The sequence below is a fragment of the Seriola dumerili genome, unplaced genomic scaffold (assembly GCF_002260705.1).
Source record: "Seriola dumerili isolate Sdu_G_001 unplaced genomic scaffold, Sdu_1.0 BDQW01000432.1, whole genome shotgun sequence".
Classification (NCBI taxonomy): domain Eukaryota; kingdom Metazoa; phylum Chordata; class Actinopteri; order Carangiformes; family Carangidae; genus Seriola; species Seriola dumerili.
Genome location: NW_019174687.1, coordinates 4665701 through 4680931, shown reverse-complemented (window position 1 = coordinate 4680931; position 15231 = coordinate 4665701). Strand labels below are relative to the sequence as shown.

General features: G+C 38.9%; 1 protein-coding gene across 1 annotated transcript in view; it reads right to left on the bottom strand.

Moving 5' to 3' along the window:
• The window catches only part of LOC111233814 (receptor-type tyrosine-protein phosphatase N2-like), a 236598-nt gene that overhangs the window by 162812 nt on the left and 58555 nt on the right, over positions 1–15231 (bottom strand). Inside the window, exon 9 of the mRNA XM_022761719.1 lies at positions 12602–12975. Coding sequence (XP_022617440.1) covers positions 12602–12975 — 374 coding nt within the window. The remainder of the gene's footprint in view (positions 1–12601; positions 12976–15231) is intronic.

Below are 15231 nucleotides of genomic sequence, written 5' to 3'. Positions count from 1 at the left end.
CAGATGACTTTTGGACTCCACTGTAGCTGTAACAAACTATCAATAGTTTAAAACATTAGAGTTCATATTTCATAATCCTCAGCCATTTTAGTTAATATCACTGTGCTGTATCAACAGCATCACTTATTTAGAGGGAGATTGTTACTGGAGCAAATATATATTAACTGTCTCACACATTAGGACTCATGATGAATAATGATTATACTTGTTAATAAAAGTTCTGTTGCACTGTTGATTCAACTACCTCTTTTTATTATGCAAACTTACATATGACAGTGAAATTCAGCTTTAACTTCATGCACAACTGTATTTTTTGATTTTTGATTTTAAATAGTTAGTTGCCTGTAAACTGTACACTACAACATTTAATTAATCCATTTATTGCATTCTTTTATACACGTTTCCAGTGTTGTAAATTGTTTAAATTAATGTAGTTTATAATGTTCAATGAAGTTATTTATGAAGCTCTTGCTTTAACTTTTTCGATGGTTTTTATAGAGCACATCTGGTATGAATTTTTACAACAGTAACACGTACAGCATTGTGTGACTATTTCTATGTTAGCTTTAATCAACAACATAAATACCAGAAATATTTAAATGTTGTTGTCCGACAACACTGACAATGAAGGATCAAAAAACATGCTGATGTCAAATTGGTAAATACTTTCACCTGTGGAGGTGGTGACAGTGCTAGAGCTGATCCATCATTTAATCACAGTTTAATATTTATAAATTCTGTTCTTAAGTGTTGCTACCATCACCTGTCAACAACAGCAGAAATGAAGTTGCAGGTAAGAAACTGATCCTGTGAATACTAAAGACAGAGAATAATAAACAAACTAATCAACAGTTAGTCTGTCATTTCATCTGGGAGTGGTTTTCTAGCATCTTCATCACAGCACATTTGAGAACTAAGGATGTCCATGCAGTCTCCCTTCTCCACAACCAGATGAATGGAAACAAATGGGCTGCTCTGTACATGAAGTCCTCCTTCTGTTGGCACAGATCACTGTTTTCACAGTGTGGAAACCTTTCAAATGACAATAAAAAAACAAACACTTGAGTTAAGATGTGGTGGATCACAGTTAATCACAAATATCTATCAGCTGTCAGGATAGGTGCATGATTGTCTGCTTCAGCTGAGGAAAGGTTTGAGTATTAAATTAACAATCCTCTATATGAAAAATATTTGTCTACACATTTTGTATACGTCACATTATCCTAACTTGAACTATCACGACGTCTTGATGGACAATGTATTAACTAACATTAATGTTGCGCAACACAGATCACTTAAACTGGGTCACATGTGCAAGAAACACAAACCAAACATCGTTAGATTAACGTTGATTAAATGTACCTTTTTATTGGGCTTTGACTGAACACCTCTACGGGCTAACCCAGGTTTACACAGGCTATCAGCCCAGTGGGGCCAGGTAACTGAGCATAGCAATGGCTAAGTTGTCAGCGACACACTAGCTGGCTAGCTCGGTTAGCAAGGTGCATCTTCACCTGAACTGTGATATTAACAGGGATGCTAATTTTGGCTAGCAAAGAAATAGGCTTAAAACAAAATGTACTTACCTGAAAAAATTGATCCTCCGATTCCTCCAAGCCGAACAAGACATTTTCAGGCAGACATGTTGGAGCTAACTTTGATGAACTGAAACCACAACGACAAGTCAAATGTTCGACACACCGCTCTGGCCCTATCCGGATTAATAGGCAGGTCCCTCTGTGTATCAATCACGTGGTAGCCACGCCCTAAAACCACTCTGCTTTAACATCCATTTTCTTTTAAATAGGACCATAATTTGAAAAATTAACATCATGTTGTATTGAAGAAAACTTCAAACTAGCAATTTAGACCATAAACACATAACGAAAACATTTACTGAGGTAATAAATCAAGTGACAAGTAGGGTCATTTTCCATAGACTTCAATACAATCTGACTTCTTTTTGCAACCTGTGGAGTCGCTCCCTGATGGTCATTCGATAGAATGCTAGTTTAAGGCACTTCCGCATTGGTTTCATTTTCCAGACCCGGAGTTGATGTCAATTTTTATATACAGTCTACGGCTCAAGAGGATGATCCCCTGTGACTTTTTCTGTAGTGCCAGCAACAGGTCAAAGTTTTCAAGTATCCACTTACATATCTCGAAACTGGATGGATTAGCACTAAACTATTTCACAGACATTCATGGTTCCCAGATGATATATCCTACTGACTTTAGTGATCCTCTGATGTGATAATTTCTTTAGCGACACGATTAAGTTAATATTTGTCGTTGTGTGAAATGTCTCAATGACTACTGGATGGATTCCAGTGGAATTCAGTCACATGACCATCTGGATGTGTTGTATCAACTTCTATGATCCAGTGACTTTTGCTTTAGCGCCATCATCAGGTCAAAAATTCACTTTGTCCAATGCTTTGTTTTATGACAAAATACCTGAATTACCAGGTAATTCCAACAAGTAGCCAACAAGTAGTCACTAAGCCACCAAACTTCCAACATCACCTGTTTCATTAACTTTATTTTCTGGATGGGAAGGTTATTGTCATTGTTTTAAATGTTTGATCAGATAACCAATGTCACTGTTCTCCTGGAGAGAGCAGAGTCAGAGTTCAGTTACTGCAGACTGTCAAACATGAATCTGATTCCTGTTCTCTGGGTACAGAAGTGCCTGAGGAGAGGATTGTTGGATGTAGTAATAGGAAAGCCAGAGGTTTCAGTGAACAAAAGAAGCACAGTTTCTTCCAACATCAAAGACATCTCCTGCCCTGAGGGCTTCTCCAGCGACCCCTTCACACCGAGCTACTGTACCTCTGCAAATACATGGTGGTGAAGAAAGAGAAGGTGAAAGAAACGCTGTCATACTTAAATCTAATCAGCAATAATGCCACCAGTAAGATCCAGCTCATTTAAAATTGCCACCATAAAAATAAAACCAGGCAATGTGCAGTGATTTCAGACAGATGTGAGCTGATTCTGCAGATGCTTCATTGTGACATTAACAAGGTGCTGCTGCTGAAAACCTTTCCAGGAAATACAGTCACATTCACGAGGTAGAAGATAAATCGGTAGCAAATATAACACCACTTTGAAAGAGCACACTGTTCTTGTTCTATATTAACTTCTAGTTTTACAAATTAAAACTGTTGGAGTGCACTGAGTGTAAAACTGGGAAACAAAATGTTCAGGGGAAGGTGACAAATCCAGAGGGATCGTGGGTGAATGTAGTTTGAAAAATTACATAATTATAAGCTATTATTCACTTATGGGATTACAAAAAAAAAAAAAAACATAACCTTTTTTTCTGTCAATTACCCTGTACACCCCCTTTATCAATTAAGCTAATTAGGGAGTGAAATGCATTAAAAACTGAATCTAGTTTAGCAGTTGGTATTTTTTAGAGATTTTGGAATATTATAGTTTTTTTTAGATGCAAATCACAACAGTAATGTGCATCATGATTCATGTCGGGTGTGTGGGAGAAAACATGGAAAAAGCATTTATAGGTTGCTGGGTTAAAGGGTGGCAAAAAAAAAAAAAAAAATGCTGCGAGTATGTGTTGGGGAGCAGGTGTTTTCCTCCAGCTGTGATGAATCACCCTGTCTTCATCCTCCTCCTCCTTCTCCTCCTCTTCCAAGGCCACAGGAGGAGGTGATACACTGAATCCACTGGTAGGTTCCTGTTATCAGCGCTCACCCCTGCCACGGCGCCAAAATGTCAGAACTTTGAATCTAATCTGTCGCATTCCACCTGTTCCACCTGTAGTCATGCAACAGTGCTTGTATTTTATATTTCTTTTACCACAGCGCACTTCACTCCTCTATGGGCAATTTAAAAAATACTTTAAAATCGTATATCGGGGCGTCGCGTAGCGCAGTGGGTTACGCAGGCGCCCCATATATAGAGACTACAGTCCTCGCTGCAGCTGGCCCCCGGTTCAACTCCCGCTTCAGACGGCCCACCTCCTGCGTGTCATTCCCCCTCTCTCTGCCTCCCCATTTCCTGTCTCTCTACTGTCCTGTCCATTAAAGGCGCAAAAAAGCCCCCAAAAAAAAAAAATTGTATATCATTCATATCAAAGTTGTGATTTAGCAAAAAGTCAAATATACATGTATTTTATCTAACAAATCATTCTTTTAATTCCTAATTGAAAATAATACATTAAGTAGTCTAAACATGTACAGATCGTGGTCTAAAATTGTTTGGATTATTGCTTCATATTAATTAAATATTTAATTATATGATTGATGTATTTTCCATTTTGTGTTTTTTCACACCCTTTTATTTCTTTGACTTTTCAGAATCATTAGTTTTTGGCAACTTTATAGAAGCCATTTATGAGCTTTGTCTCATGTATAAATGTTCTTTCTGTTAGGATGGAGATATTGTTAGATTTTCTTATCTACAGCACCTTCAATTATTTATGGTGAGACTCAGAAATGGACAACATTAAAGAACCTTGTTCACTGTCAGTTTAGTTTAGTTGCACAGAAGTTACAAATAAATATTACACAGTAAAAAAGAGAGGAAGGAAGCCCAGAGGGCTTATTTCAAAGTCTCCCCTTCATTTCAACAAGTCGCTAAAAACATACTACATAAAGCAATACAACATCAAATAGATATACAAAATAGAAAAGAAAAATAACAAAATATAATAATAATCATAATTATAAATCAAGACGGAAGTTTGAACACTATAATGTGCAAGAGATGTAATACATACCCAGTCACACAAAATTCTATTTAGATAAAAGTTTTTTGTTTTTTTTAGTGTTTCTAAAGTTATTAAAGACCATTTCAAAGTGAATTCCAGAGATGAGCAACTCTAAATCTGATTAAAAATTGATGACTGTAAGTACGACACTGAGGTAAATGAAAGTCTTTTGAGCCCCTCATTGAATAAGGGCGAATGTCAGATAAGCTGAAAACCACGTGTCTTTCACACAGTAAAGGGTTTTAAACGACACCACTCTTGTACTGAGGAAGCTTTGTAACCCGAGAGAAAGAGACTCTTCATCGGCCTCATTGTGATACAAAGTCTTGAAGTGGTATTCTTCCATCTTGTGGTTGACGCTGCACTTCGCTCTCTCGAGGAGAGATTTGACACAATGCAAGCTGTCAAGGACAACTTTGGTGTTCTTTTGAAGTTCGGCGATCTCACGGTTATGTCAAGACACCCTTTGAGGAGTCATAGTAAAGGGTTAGAGAGGAATCTACTGAGCTGACACTGAAGACTGACATCCGCTGTGCAAAAGTGACTGCGGACAACTTAAACCTTCCAGTTCACCTGTGATCAGAGCGGCACGGCTCCCAAGCCTGTTTCATGAAGTTACAGGAGTTATACCTGGGTATCTGTCAGAACTGCTGTGTCAAGTCCTGTCAAAGTATAGTTTCTGCTGACTGAAGATTTTCCACCAAGCTCAAACATGTGAAAACCTGCCTTTTATCAGCTTCACCGTGGGAACACAGCTTCCATCTAACAAGTTTTAACAACATATTCATAAGAAAAATGTTGAGGTGCTTCTCCTGAGCAACCAGCAATTCGCAATGACAACTAGAAATCCCCTTAAACCTCCCAGTAAAGCACCATACAGTGCACTGCCACTGCCCCAAACCCATCTAAGTAGAGCCCCTGATGATGATGCTGATGATGATGATGTGTGCAGTAGCTAGCGCTACCGATTTCCTGCACATAAGACATTCAGGTAACATCTGTAAATTTTTGCATTTACCACTAGTCTACATGTCTGATCTTGGAAATACTTGATGAGCATTTCCTAAAGGCCCTGAAAACCTATTTCCTCAATCTGCGTCTTCCTATAAGCAATGTGGTGCTACATGACAATGCTCTGGTTATTTCCACTGAGAGGTTTTCATGTTCTTTTTGTTTTGTTTGTGCTCGTCTCACTTTGTCACTGTCAGTCAAATCTGTCAAAGTCTTTTTAAAGCTTGATCCTTGACTGTTGCACAGGTTACAGAGAAATCTTTACGCTTGCATGTGTTATTATGTTCAGAAGCTTTTTGTGTGTGTGTGTGTGTGTGTGTGTGTGTGTGTGTGTGTGTGTGTGTGTGTGTGTGTGTGTGTGTGTGTGTGCGTGTGTGTGTGTGTGTGTGAATGAAGCACTTCATTTATGGACCTCGACAGAGTTGCCGGGAGGTTGTTGTGGTGGATGGTGGGCGTACAAAGTGCAGCATCTGACACCAGAGACCAGGCTTTGCATCCTGAGTCTGTGTTTAGCTTTGGGCAACAAGAGCACTTTGTTGAAGGTTAGAGAAAGATCACGGTGCCTCCTGCTTCAAGTCACTTTGGACTTTTTTCTGTATTAAACCAAGACCAGGATCTTTCCATAACCGTAACAACGTGCCTAAACATGACCATAAAAAAAGGTTTAGTAATGCTGTAGTCACTACAAGAACATATTGTACTGCAACATCTGATATTTTGGTGGCAAAGACAATGTCAGTGAACATTTTATCGATTAATTTTTTAGATTAGTCAGATTCATTAGTTGTATATTAACATAATTGATGGCATCTGCCACTTTTTGAGGCCACTGTCCTTCTTGCACTTCTTGTCATGTAAAATTAACCAGAAAAGAAAAAATCTGGTAGACTAGATATAGACTAGTATAAAAAAAATTCTTAAATGTTGCAAAAAATGGATTTGGTGGTGGTTTTTCAGACTATTTGACAAAGTAATATAATAAAAGAGAAAACCTAGCTTTATTCGAATAACATCACTCAATAGAAACACAGATCATTCACAACTGTGTGTTGTCGACTTTTCTAAAAAGAAAAAATTGCTTCTATTTTGCACAAAACTGTAACGTAAAACCCGGCTAGAGACTTGTCCTGAGGCCACTCCCGCGATGTCTTGGCTGTATGCATTGTGCAAATGTTGTGCTGAAGGGTGAGGAGCATGATGCTATGAAGGGCCTTCTCATAGCATGACGCTGCCACCATAGGGATGGTATGACCCAGGTGATGAGCAGATACTAGATACTGTCTATATATTGTATGTATAAATATATACTTGTTGTATCATATTTGGCTAAAGAGTCGTTTTTCCTGATGTTCTCTTTTTAGTCTCCATGTTTTGTTATTTTTGTTATTATATTGTCAGGTAAATGTGCCTGCTGCAGGTTTTTTCTTCCTATTCTTAGGTCTACAATTTCCATCCAGAAATGACAACACAGTGACAACCACAGTTGATTTCATACATAATCATAAAGCCTATAAGTGGTGGAAATGCACTGCCGCAATAAAAAAAATCAAAAGGGTTAAAAAATATTCTTAGAGTCTATGATTGATTGTCATCAGGAAATAGGGCCCGGGTTGTTTGCTGCTAGATTTGGTTTTTAATATGACAAGGAAGTTGGGCCAGCAATTATGCCATCCAATCACTGTAGCCGATTATTGATTGAGCTACTGCCGTGTTTCATTCAAGGTGTGTTGCACCAAAAAACCAAACAGCCTTTGGTAAAAGAAACCTCATCAACACATTTAATAGACATACAGTAGATGAGGCATCTGTAACAAAATCCTTCCTATCCCTCCTTCAAACACTTTTCCTACAAACATGCTACTATAAATTAGGATTTCTAGCTTAATTTGAGCACTTTTACATCTGGAAATCATCAGCTTTTATTAACATGAGCCAGATGCTTTGACATTTATCTACCTAAGGCTGACAAAATACCTCTTCCACATAAAAGCTTAATGTTCATGCTGTTGGGGGCTGCTTGGTTAACGCTGCACTGACACCTGTTTGATTTTAATTCAAGAACAGCTGTGATATACCGCTTTTTGGTGTAGGAGGGTAAAGAGGAATGATTCGCCCTGACTGACTGAATTCAGCTTTTGAAAACCACCATGTATACTACTAATCTGTAGGAGGTTCAAGGAAAAAAAGGACTCACAGAGCACACTGTGAACAGCTCTCCATTATTCAACGTATAGTGGAGCCTCAGGTGTGACCTCAACAACAACATCAAAGAGATGTTTTCCTCTCTAAAGCAACACTTGTGGCTCCTCTGCTGTGTCGCTCTGAGTGACGGCGTCATTCATGAACGAAGGGACGAGCCACAAAGCTCTTGAACCAGAATCACACATGTTGCTTCTAGACATTCAATCTCAAACTGAGGATCAGAGGAACTAATATGAAAATAAATCTGCCCCTTGTGTGAATGAGAATGAAGGAAAGAGATGACATGCAGTGTCCTCTTTGGTAATATTTAATCTACTTTCTAAGCATGAAAGGCTGGTTCACCCATTTCATGATGAGTGAGAAACTGGAGTTCTCCCTGCTAGCAACAACAAAGAACATATAAATACTTGTGTACATATATCGAATTTCCATATATGACATATATGTACATACAAAATAAAAACACAAATGTAAAAATTATATATGAAATGTATTAGAAATTGGAATAATTTCATATATCGACATATATGTCTAGTCTATACAAATATGTATGTTTATGTATATATGTTTATATTGTAGACTTACGTTACATAAATATATATACATGAGCTTTGAGATCTAAGGGATCTAGGAGCTGGATGAGATGTGAGATGTAAGGTGGGGTCTGACCATTGAGAGCCTTAAAGGTAATCAGCAGGGTCTTGAATTGAATTCTGAAGTGAACAGAAAGCCAGTGAAGGGAGGCTAAGACTGGGGTAATGTGCTCGTGTTTTTTAGTGCCAGTCAGAATCCTAGCAGCTTCATTCTGGACCAACTGCAACAAGTGAGATACTGAGGTTTGATGAAGCCCTAATACAGAGAATTGCAATAGTCTAGTCAAGAAGTGATAAAAGCGTGGATTACGTTGAAGGACAGAATCGGTTTCAGTTCGGAGATGGTTCTTAACTGGAAGTAACTACTTTTAACAACGGAGGTGATATGTTTGTCAAGGCAGAGCTTGGAATCAAGGGTTACACACAGGTTTTTAGCGTGAGGTTACACATATGGGCTAAGGTGGTCAAGATTACTTGTGAGGTGGGTTTAAATGAAGGATGTAGTTTGCCATCCAGGCCTTGATGTCCTTAGAGCAGTCCAGGAGAGGTTGAAGGGAGTCTGTAGGTTTTAGTGGGAGGTAGAGCTGTGGATCATCAGCATAGAAATGGCATGAGATGTTATGTTTTCTGATGATGTATCCAAGGGGCAGCATGTATAGGCTCAATAGGACTGGCCCGAGGATGGATCCCTGGGGAACCCCACTGGTGACAGGGGCAGAGGAGGAGGAGGACTGGTCTATAGCCACTGAGAATGTCCTGTGTTTGAGGTAGAATCCAAACCAGTTTAAAGCAGTACCCTTAATACCAACCCACTGTTCTAGACTGTTAAAAGGATGTCATGGTCAACTGAATCAAAGGCAGGACTATGGTCTAGTAGAATGAGGAAGGTGTTTTACCTGGAGTCAACAGTGAGCAGTAGGTCATTGGTCACCTTTAACAGAACTGTTTCTGTGCTGTGGAGGGCACTGAACCCTGATTGGAATGGATCTTGTTGGTATTCAGAAATGAGTGCAGTTGTGACCGAACATTCTTTTCCAGTAATTTTGCAATAAAAGGCAGTCTAGAAATGGGCCGAAGAGAGAGAGGGAGAGAAAAATGATCTGATGTTTCAAATTTTTTCTGTGAAAAACTTTTCACAGGAGTTTACAGAGGCGTCGATATTGTGGGAGGGGCGGGGAGTGAGGATAGAATTGATAGTGCTGAACAAAATTTTTGGTCTGTTAGAATGTTTACTGATGATCTCAGAGAAATACTTAGCTCTGGCTTTCTTGGCTGCTGTTTGAAAATTGGCAAGACAATTTTTAAATATTTCCAGTGAGACTGAGAGGTGATCTTTTTTCCATCTCCGTTCAGCTCTACAACAGGCCTGCCTGAGGGAGCGGGCTGAATCACCCAGCCACTGATAGGTTTTAAGTTTGGGATGTCGATATTTGTGGGGGACTACGGAGTCCAGGATAGCTGAGCAGGAGGAGTAGAAGAGGGAGATCAATTTATCTGGGATCAGAAGAGGCTCTGCAGTAGAAGAGATGGAGGTTGTGATGGCCTTTCTTCTGCAAAGTCAAGTGCAGTGAGACAATTTATATGGCAAGAGTAGTAACCAGATGTTTCGACACTAAGCCGGGGACCTGATAGGGTGGTACTGAAAACTATTGGATTATGATCCGAGAAGCATGCATCTTCAGTTCTGAGTTTGTCGATAGTGAGGCCTAATGACATAATGAGGTCAAGTGTATGTCCTAGCACATAGGTGGCTCCGGTTACGCGCTGGAGAAGGCCAAAAGAGTCCTGGACATGTTTGAATTTGTTTGCCATAGGTTTGCCTGGGCAGCACACATGGATATCAAAATCACCCAGGATTACCAATCTGTCGTACAGCGGGACAATACTAGACAGGCATTCAGAGAATTATAGAGATATGAACTCTTTATCTGTCTTTGGTGGTCTATTGACTAGTACACAGACTAGTGTATTAATGTATTAAGGTATTATAATTTGACATATTAACAATAATTAGTTAAGTTATCATCTTCCTGCTGTTTTCTTGAGTCTGGCATTTATACTTTTATACAGCAGGAAGGTATCTCCTCCACCCCAAATTCATACCAGACTCAAGATGTCAGAGGTAAGTAAACACCACTGACTCCATCCTTTATATCAACAACAGCTCTGATCTCCATTACACATGGAGGCTCAGGGCTCCTAACTAATTATTTTCACCATTCACGCAGAACCACACAATCTAATCTGTCCCTGAAATGAATGTGGACCATCCCGAATTTAAAGTCTTTGTTTTTCTACGTTATTATTAGTTACAATTATTCAAAGTGACTTTTAAGATAAATAACACACACACACACACACACACACACACACACACACACACACACACACACACACACACACACACACACACACACACATAACATTTGTTCAGGCAGGGTGAGTGTGTTTGCAATGATGTATAATGTAAACCAAGACTGCAACATTATATTACTAGATTTCAGCATTAAGGTTCAATTACATTCCTGATTAAGCAAAGACTCTAACTTAAAAACCTGTTATATCGAATGATGAGATTTCAGTGCACCACCACCAGGGGACGCCAGAATCACTCTGGCAATCAATACCAGCAGTGATGTTTGAGTGTATATGTTGTCAGATATGTGCATTCATAACATTACCAGGGTCTTTTTTTCTCCAACTCTCGTCCAAATTTTCATCCCAAAATTAATTTACATCCTTTCTGATCCTGTTTTTATCGGCTCCCGGACGACGGGAGGTTCTTATGCTTGAGCCCTGGGAGGCTCCATGAGTAGTATCAAGGAGAAAGATGGCGTTGTTTTTACTTACTGATTCATTTAATCTATATATTCCCACGTCCAGAGTGAGCCTGATGAACTGTTGTATATGGTAATGAATCGATCAATTATTTGATTATGCAAATACAGAGATCAGTCCATCATGTAGACTGGTATTAAGTACACATTCTAAAATACCTGGTAACGGGTAAATATTTAGTCATCGACTAGACATCCAATAAGATACAGTATCAACACATCTAAAGACTGAACTATGTATGCAGCAATATTAGGGACTGACTAAGAAATCAGCCAGTTAATATTAATGGCCAAAATTAGCTTACCACAATTAATACACAGTGTTGTGCCAGTTCACACTTAAAAAAAAAAAAGTTCAAAGTTCAGTTCATGCAGATGAAAATTAAGTTCACAGTTCCAAAAATGAACTAGTTCACATTAATTTGTTCCGTTTATTTTAAATAAATAGGCCGCTATTCTTTTTCAAAAGAACCTCCTTCGACCCATCCTTCATCAGCCCCAAATCATTGCCACTCCCAAACTATTTTAATCATTTTACCCCACTGAAGAATCACAGACATGAGTTACATTTAAAACTGCCTGTACCGCTAGAACCAGCCATGGTGGGCCGTGTCTAAGGAGACATCATGCGGCATGCCGTAAAACTGTCGGAAAACGAGGTGTTTTCGGGCGTTCACTCGTTCACGTTCATCATTTGTAAACTGATTCATTTAGTTCAGCGTTCACAAAAAATATCACCGTGTTCAAAGAGCACTGTTCATTGAACATGTTTATGCACCACACTCTAATACACCTAGCTAGAACTAATGAAGTCTAATGCAATGTGTAATAACTCCTACCCTCCTAGAGGTGATAAGGTTCAGTGTTGATGTGTTGATTCAACTTAATGGTCATTTTAAAGGCTTTTGTAGTGTGTGGTGCTGTTGAATTGTACTGTATTATATTCAGAGGAGTTCCTAATATTCTGTCCACTAAATATTCTGAGTGTATGAGAACAGTTAAAGAAGCTGCAATACAGAAAACCCAAAGATACATTTGCCATAATTTAAGGTTAGAGTTGAATCATAATTTTTTAATAACCAAATTTAAGAGGCTCCTTATCAAAAGAATTTGTTTGTGATGCGATATATGAGACTTTTCAACATTGTTTTATCAGTATCAGTAACTAATATTCAATCAATACTTCCAGTGTACCAGTGCTGTGACAGTTGCTTCGTACTCACTCGGTGTCGGTGATGACGTAGCCAAAGACATCGTCGTCAGCCTTCTTCCTGCTGTCTTTGACGTCCAGCTGCAGCTCGGGGACATGCAGCGTTTTCTTGTGCGGCTCGTCGTACACAAGGGAAGCAGGAGGGGGCGCCACCTCCTTGATCCAGCCCTCCACCTCTGACACCTCCTCCACAGACTGGGTGGCGTCCTTCTTCTGCACCGTTATTCCCACCTCGCTGGTCCGACTCTGGACGTTCTCCAGCCCCACCTGTTGGCCTGCGGGTGTCTCCATGGCAACGTCATTTCGGTTTCTTGCTGAGGGATAAGAGCTCAAGGAAGTTTTGTCCAGGTAGGCGAGAAGTTTGGTGAGGAGGTCTCCAGTCTCAGCCTGAAAAATGACAAAGAAGTGTTCTGAGTAAGACAGGGTCAGCTTCAGCCTCCACACACAGGTGTTTTCATTTGACTGATTAGACCTCGTTTCAGCTGCGGTGTACAGACTGGGCTTGATTAACGTCTCATTGTTGCACCTGTTAAAGGGGAGAGCATAGGGGAGATCTGCAATGGTATTATTTAGTCTGAGGAGCCGAAATTGGATGATTTGGAAAATAGCTGTGCTGTCATTACTCTGCTATAAAGAATTTGTAGCCAGATTATTGTAGTTATTATGCAGACCCATTACCAGATAGCAGAATTACTCTGGCAAATATTTGGGTCACATGTTTGTTTTGCATTAATATAGCAAAATTAAAAAGTAAAATTTGCATTAATATAGCAAAATTTTGCTAATGCTATTGATAATTAGCATCTTTTTTTCTCCCTTTCATACTTCTAGATGTGAGTTTAATGAAATAATGTGAGTTTATTACTGTAATTGGCTGGTAGTTTAAGTTGTTTAGGATCTCCAAACAGCTCAGCACCATGACAAATGATTCAAATTTCAAAAACTTTAAACACATCTCTGACAGTACACTCATAAACCTCTATAATAACATATTCAGATATCAGACTTCAGTAATGAGACATTGTTCAATCAAGATCTTTTGTCTAATCGGCTGAAACTGAAATGGTGGGAGCTTTTCTGTGGGTAACGATGTACTGCTTCAAGCATGAGGAAATAATTGCTTTAAATCAAAGAACAGCCAACCTGTCAGAGTTTAAACTGAATGGGACTATAATATGCTGTTATTCCTCTGCTGCTAGCTTCAGGGTAATTGCTCGTCTTGTCAAGATCCAAATGGCAGAATAACTACAACGCTACCTGAGCCAAAAGCTTACTTTGATTAAACTTGTTCTGTCTGTGAGCACTTAAAAATCTAATTTTCTTTACAATATCAAATTATTTTTGGGACCAGTAAGACACAAAGTACAGATTGAAGACACAACAAAACACAGCAAACAGCATCAGAAACAATCATTTCTGAGAGGCTTTGAGCCTCTCTTCTGATTGGATGATTGGATGTTTTCTGAGTGATCCAATAAAATTATATATGATTTCAGGTGAACACGCTGAGAAACATAATCCTGCAAGTTTGGATGGTGGGTCCAGGTGGGCGGGGCTTGGGGCATGGCTGAGAGCGGTGACTGCTTTGTTGTGACATCACAAAGTTACAGAAGTCCTGACGGCTGGTTTTAAGGCTCAGTTTCTGAATACAGGCTGTGTGCATTTCTCTGTGGACTGAGGCTTTGATACTTTCACAGTATTAATATAGAACCTAGACCTGATCTATAATCAAACAACACATGGACATCTACCTTTATACAATATGGGACCTTTAAATTCATCAAGAAAGATGAGACATTCCAATTTAAAATAATTTGCAATTCAAAAGTACTGGAGTACTGGTCAGCCATGAGGTAGGTAGGTAGGTAAGTAGGTAGGTAGGTAGGTCGGTAGGTCAGTAGGTAGGTTACTTTATTTGTACCCATAGGTAAATTTCTGGTCTGATGAACAGTAGCTTTAAATTTTAGAAGGTATGTAATATAATGAAGCACCTTCAGCAGGAGACATTTAGAAATAGAAATTATGTATCTAAGTAAGTAGTTTTCTTGTTGCTCGTGTGGATCTGCCAACTTTCTCCTAAAGCACACAACAAGATTGATCACTTGAGGAAGATGCATATTACAAGGATCTCAGTCAGAAACAACAATGCAAGTTGAAGGTCTGCTGTCTGGATCTATTCATCTATTCAACATATAACAATGTATCTGTGGAGACTGTAGCATGTCCAAAATGTAGCACTGAGACTACTGGCTTTAGCGAAACAATATGATCATATTTCATTGTATCAAATCCCACAATGAACCTCATGTAGTACTTACTTGCACAATGTAGTGTTTTGGAATTCTTTATTTGAATTCTTTTTATCAATAGAAGTACTATAGTATGGATTAAGTGACAGTAACATCTGTAGAAGAATAACATGCTAAACCATACTGAAAAATGATGTCATTACTACATGATTAAGTTTGACAACTAGCTTTACAGCATTACAGAATTGAAAAAAAGGTACAAATTCCCCAAAAGTTTCTGAAAACTAGACTTGATTCATTATGTACATTATGTATAACTTTATTCTGAATTTTCTCAAAGGATGTTGAGTTCCTGCTAGATTCTCTGGACAGTTACTTCACCTTCAACTGCACA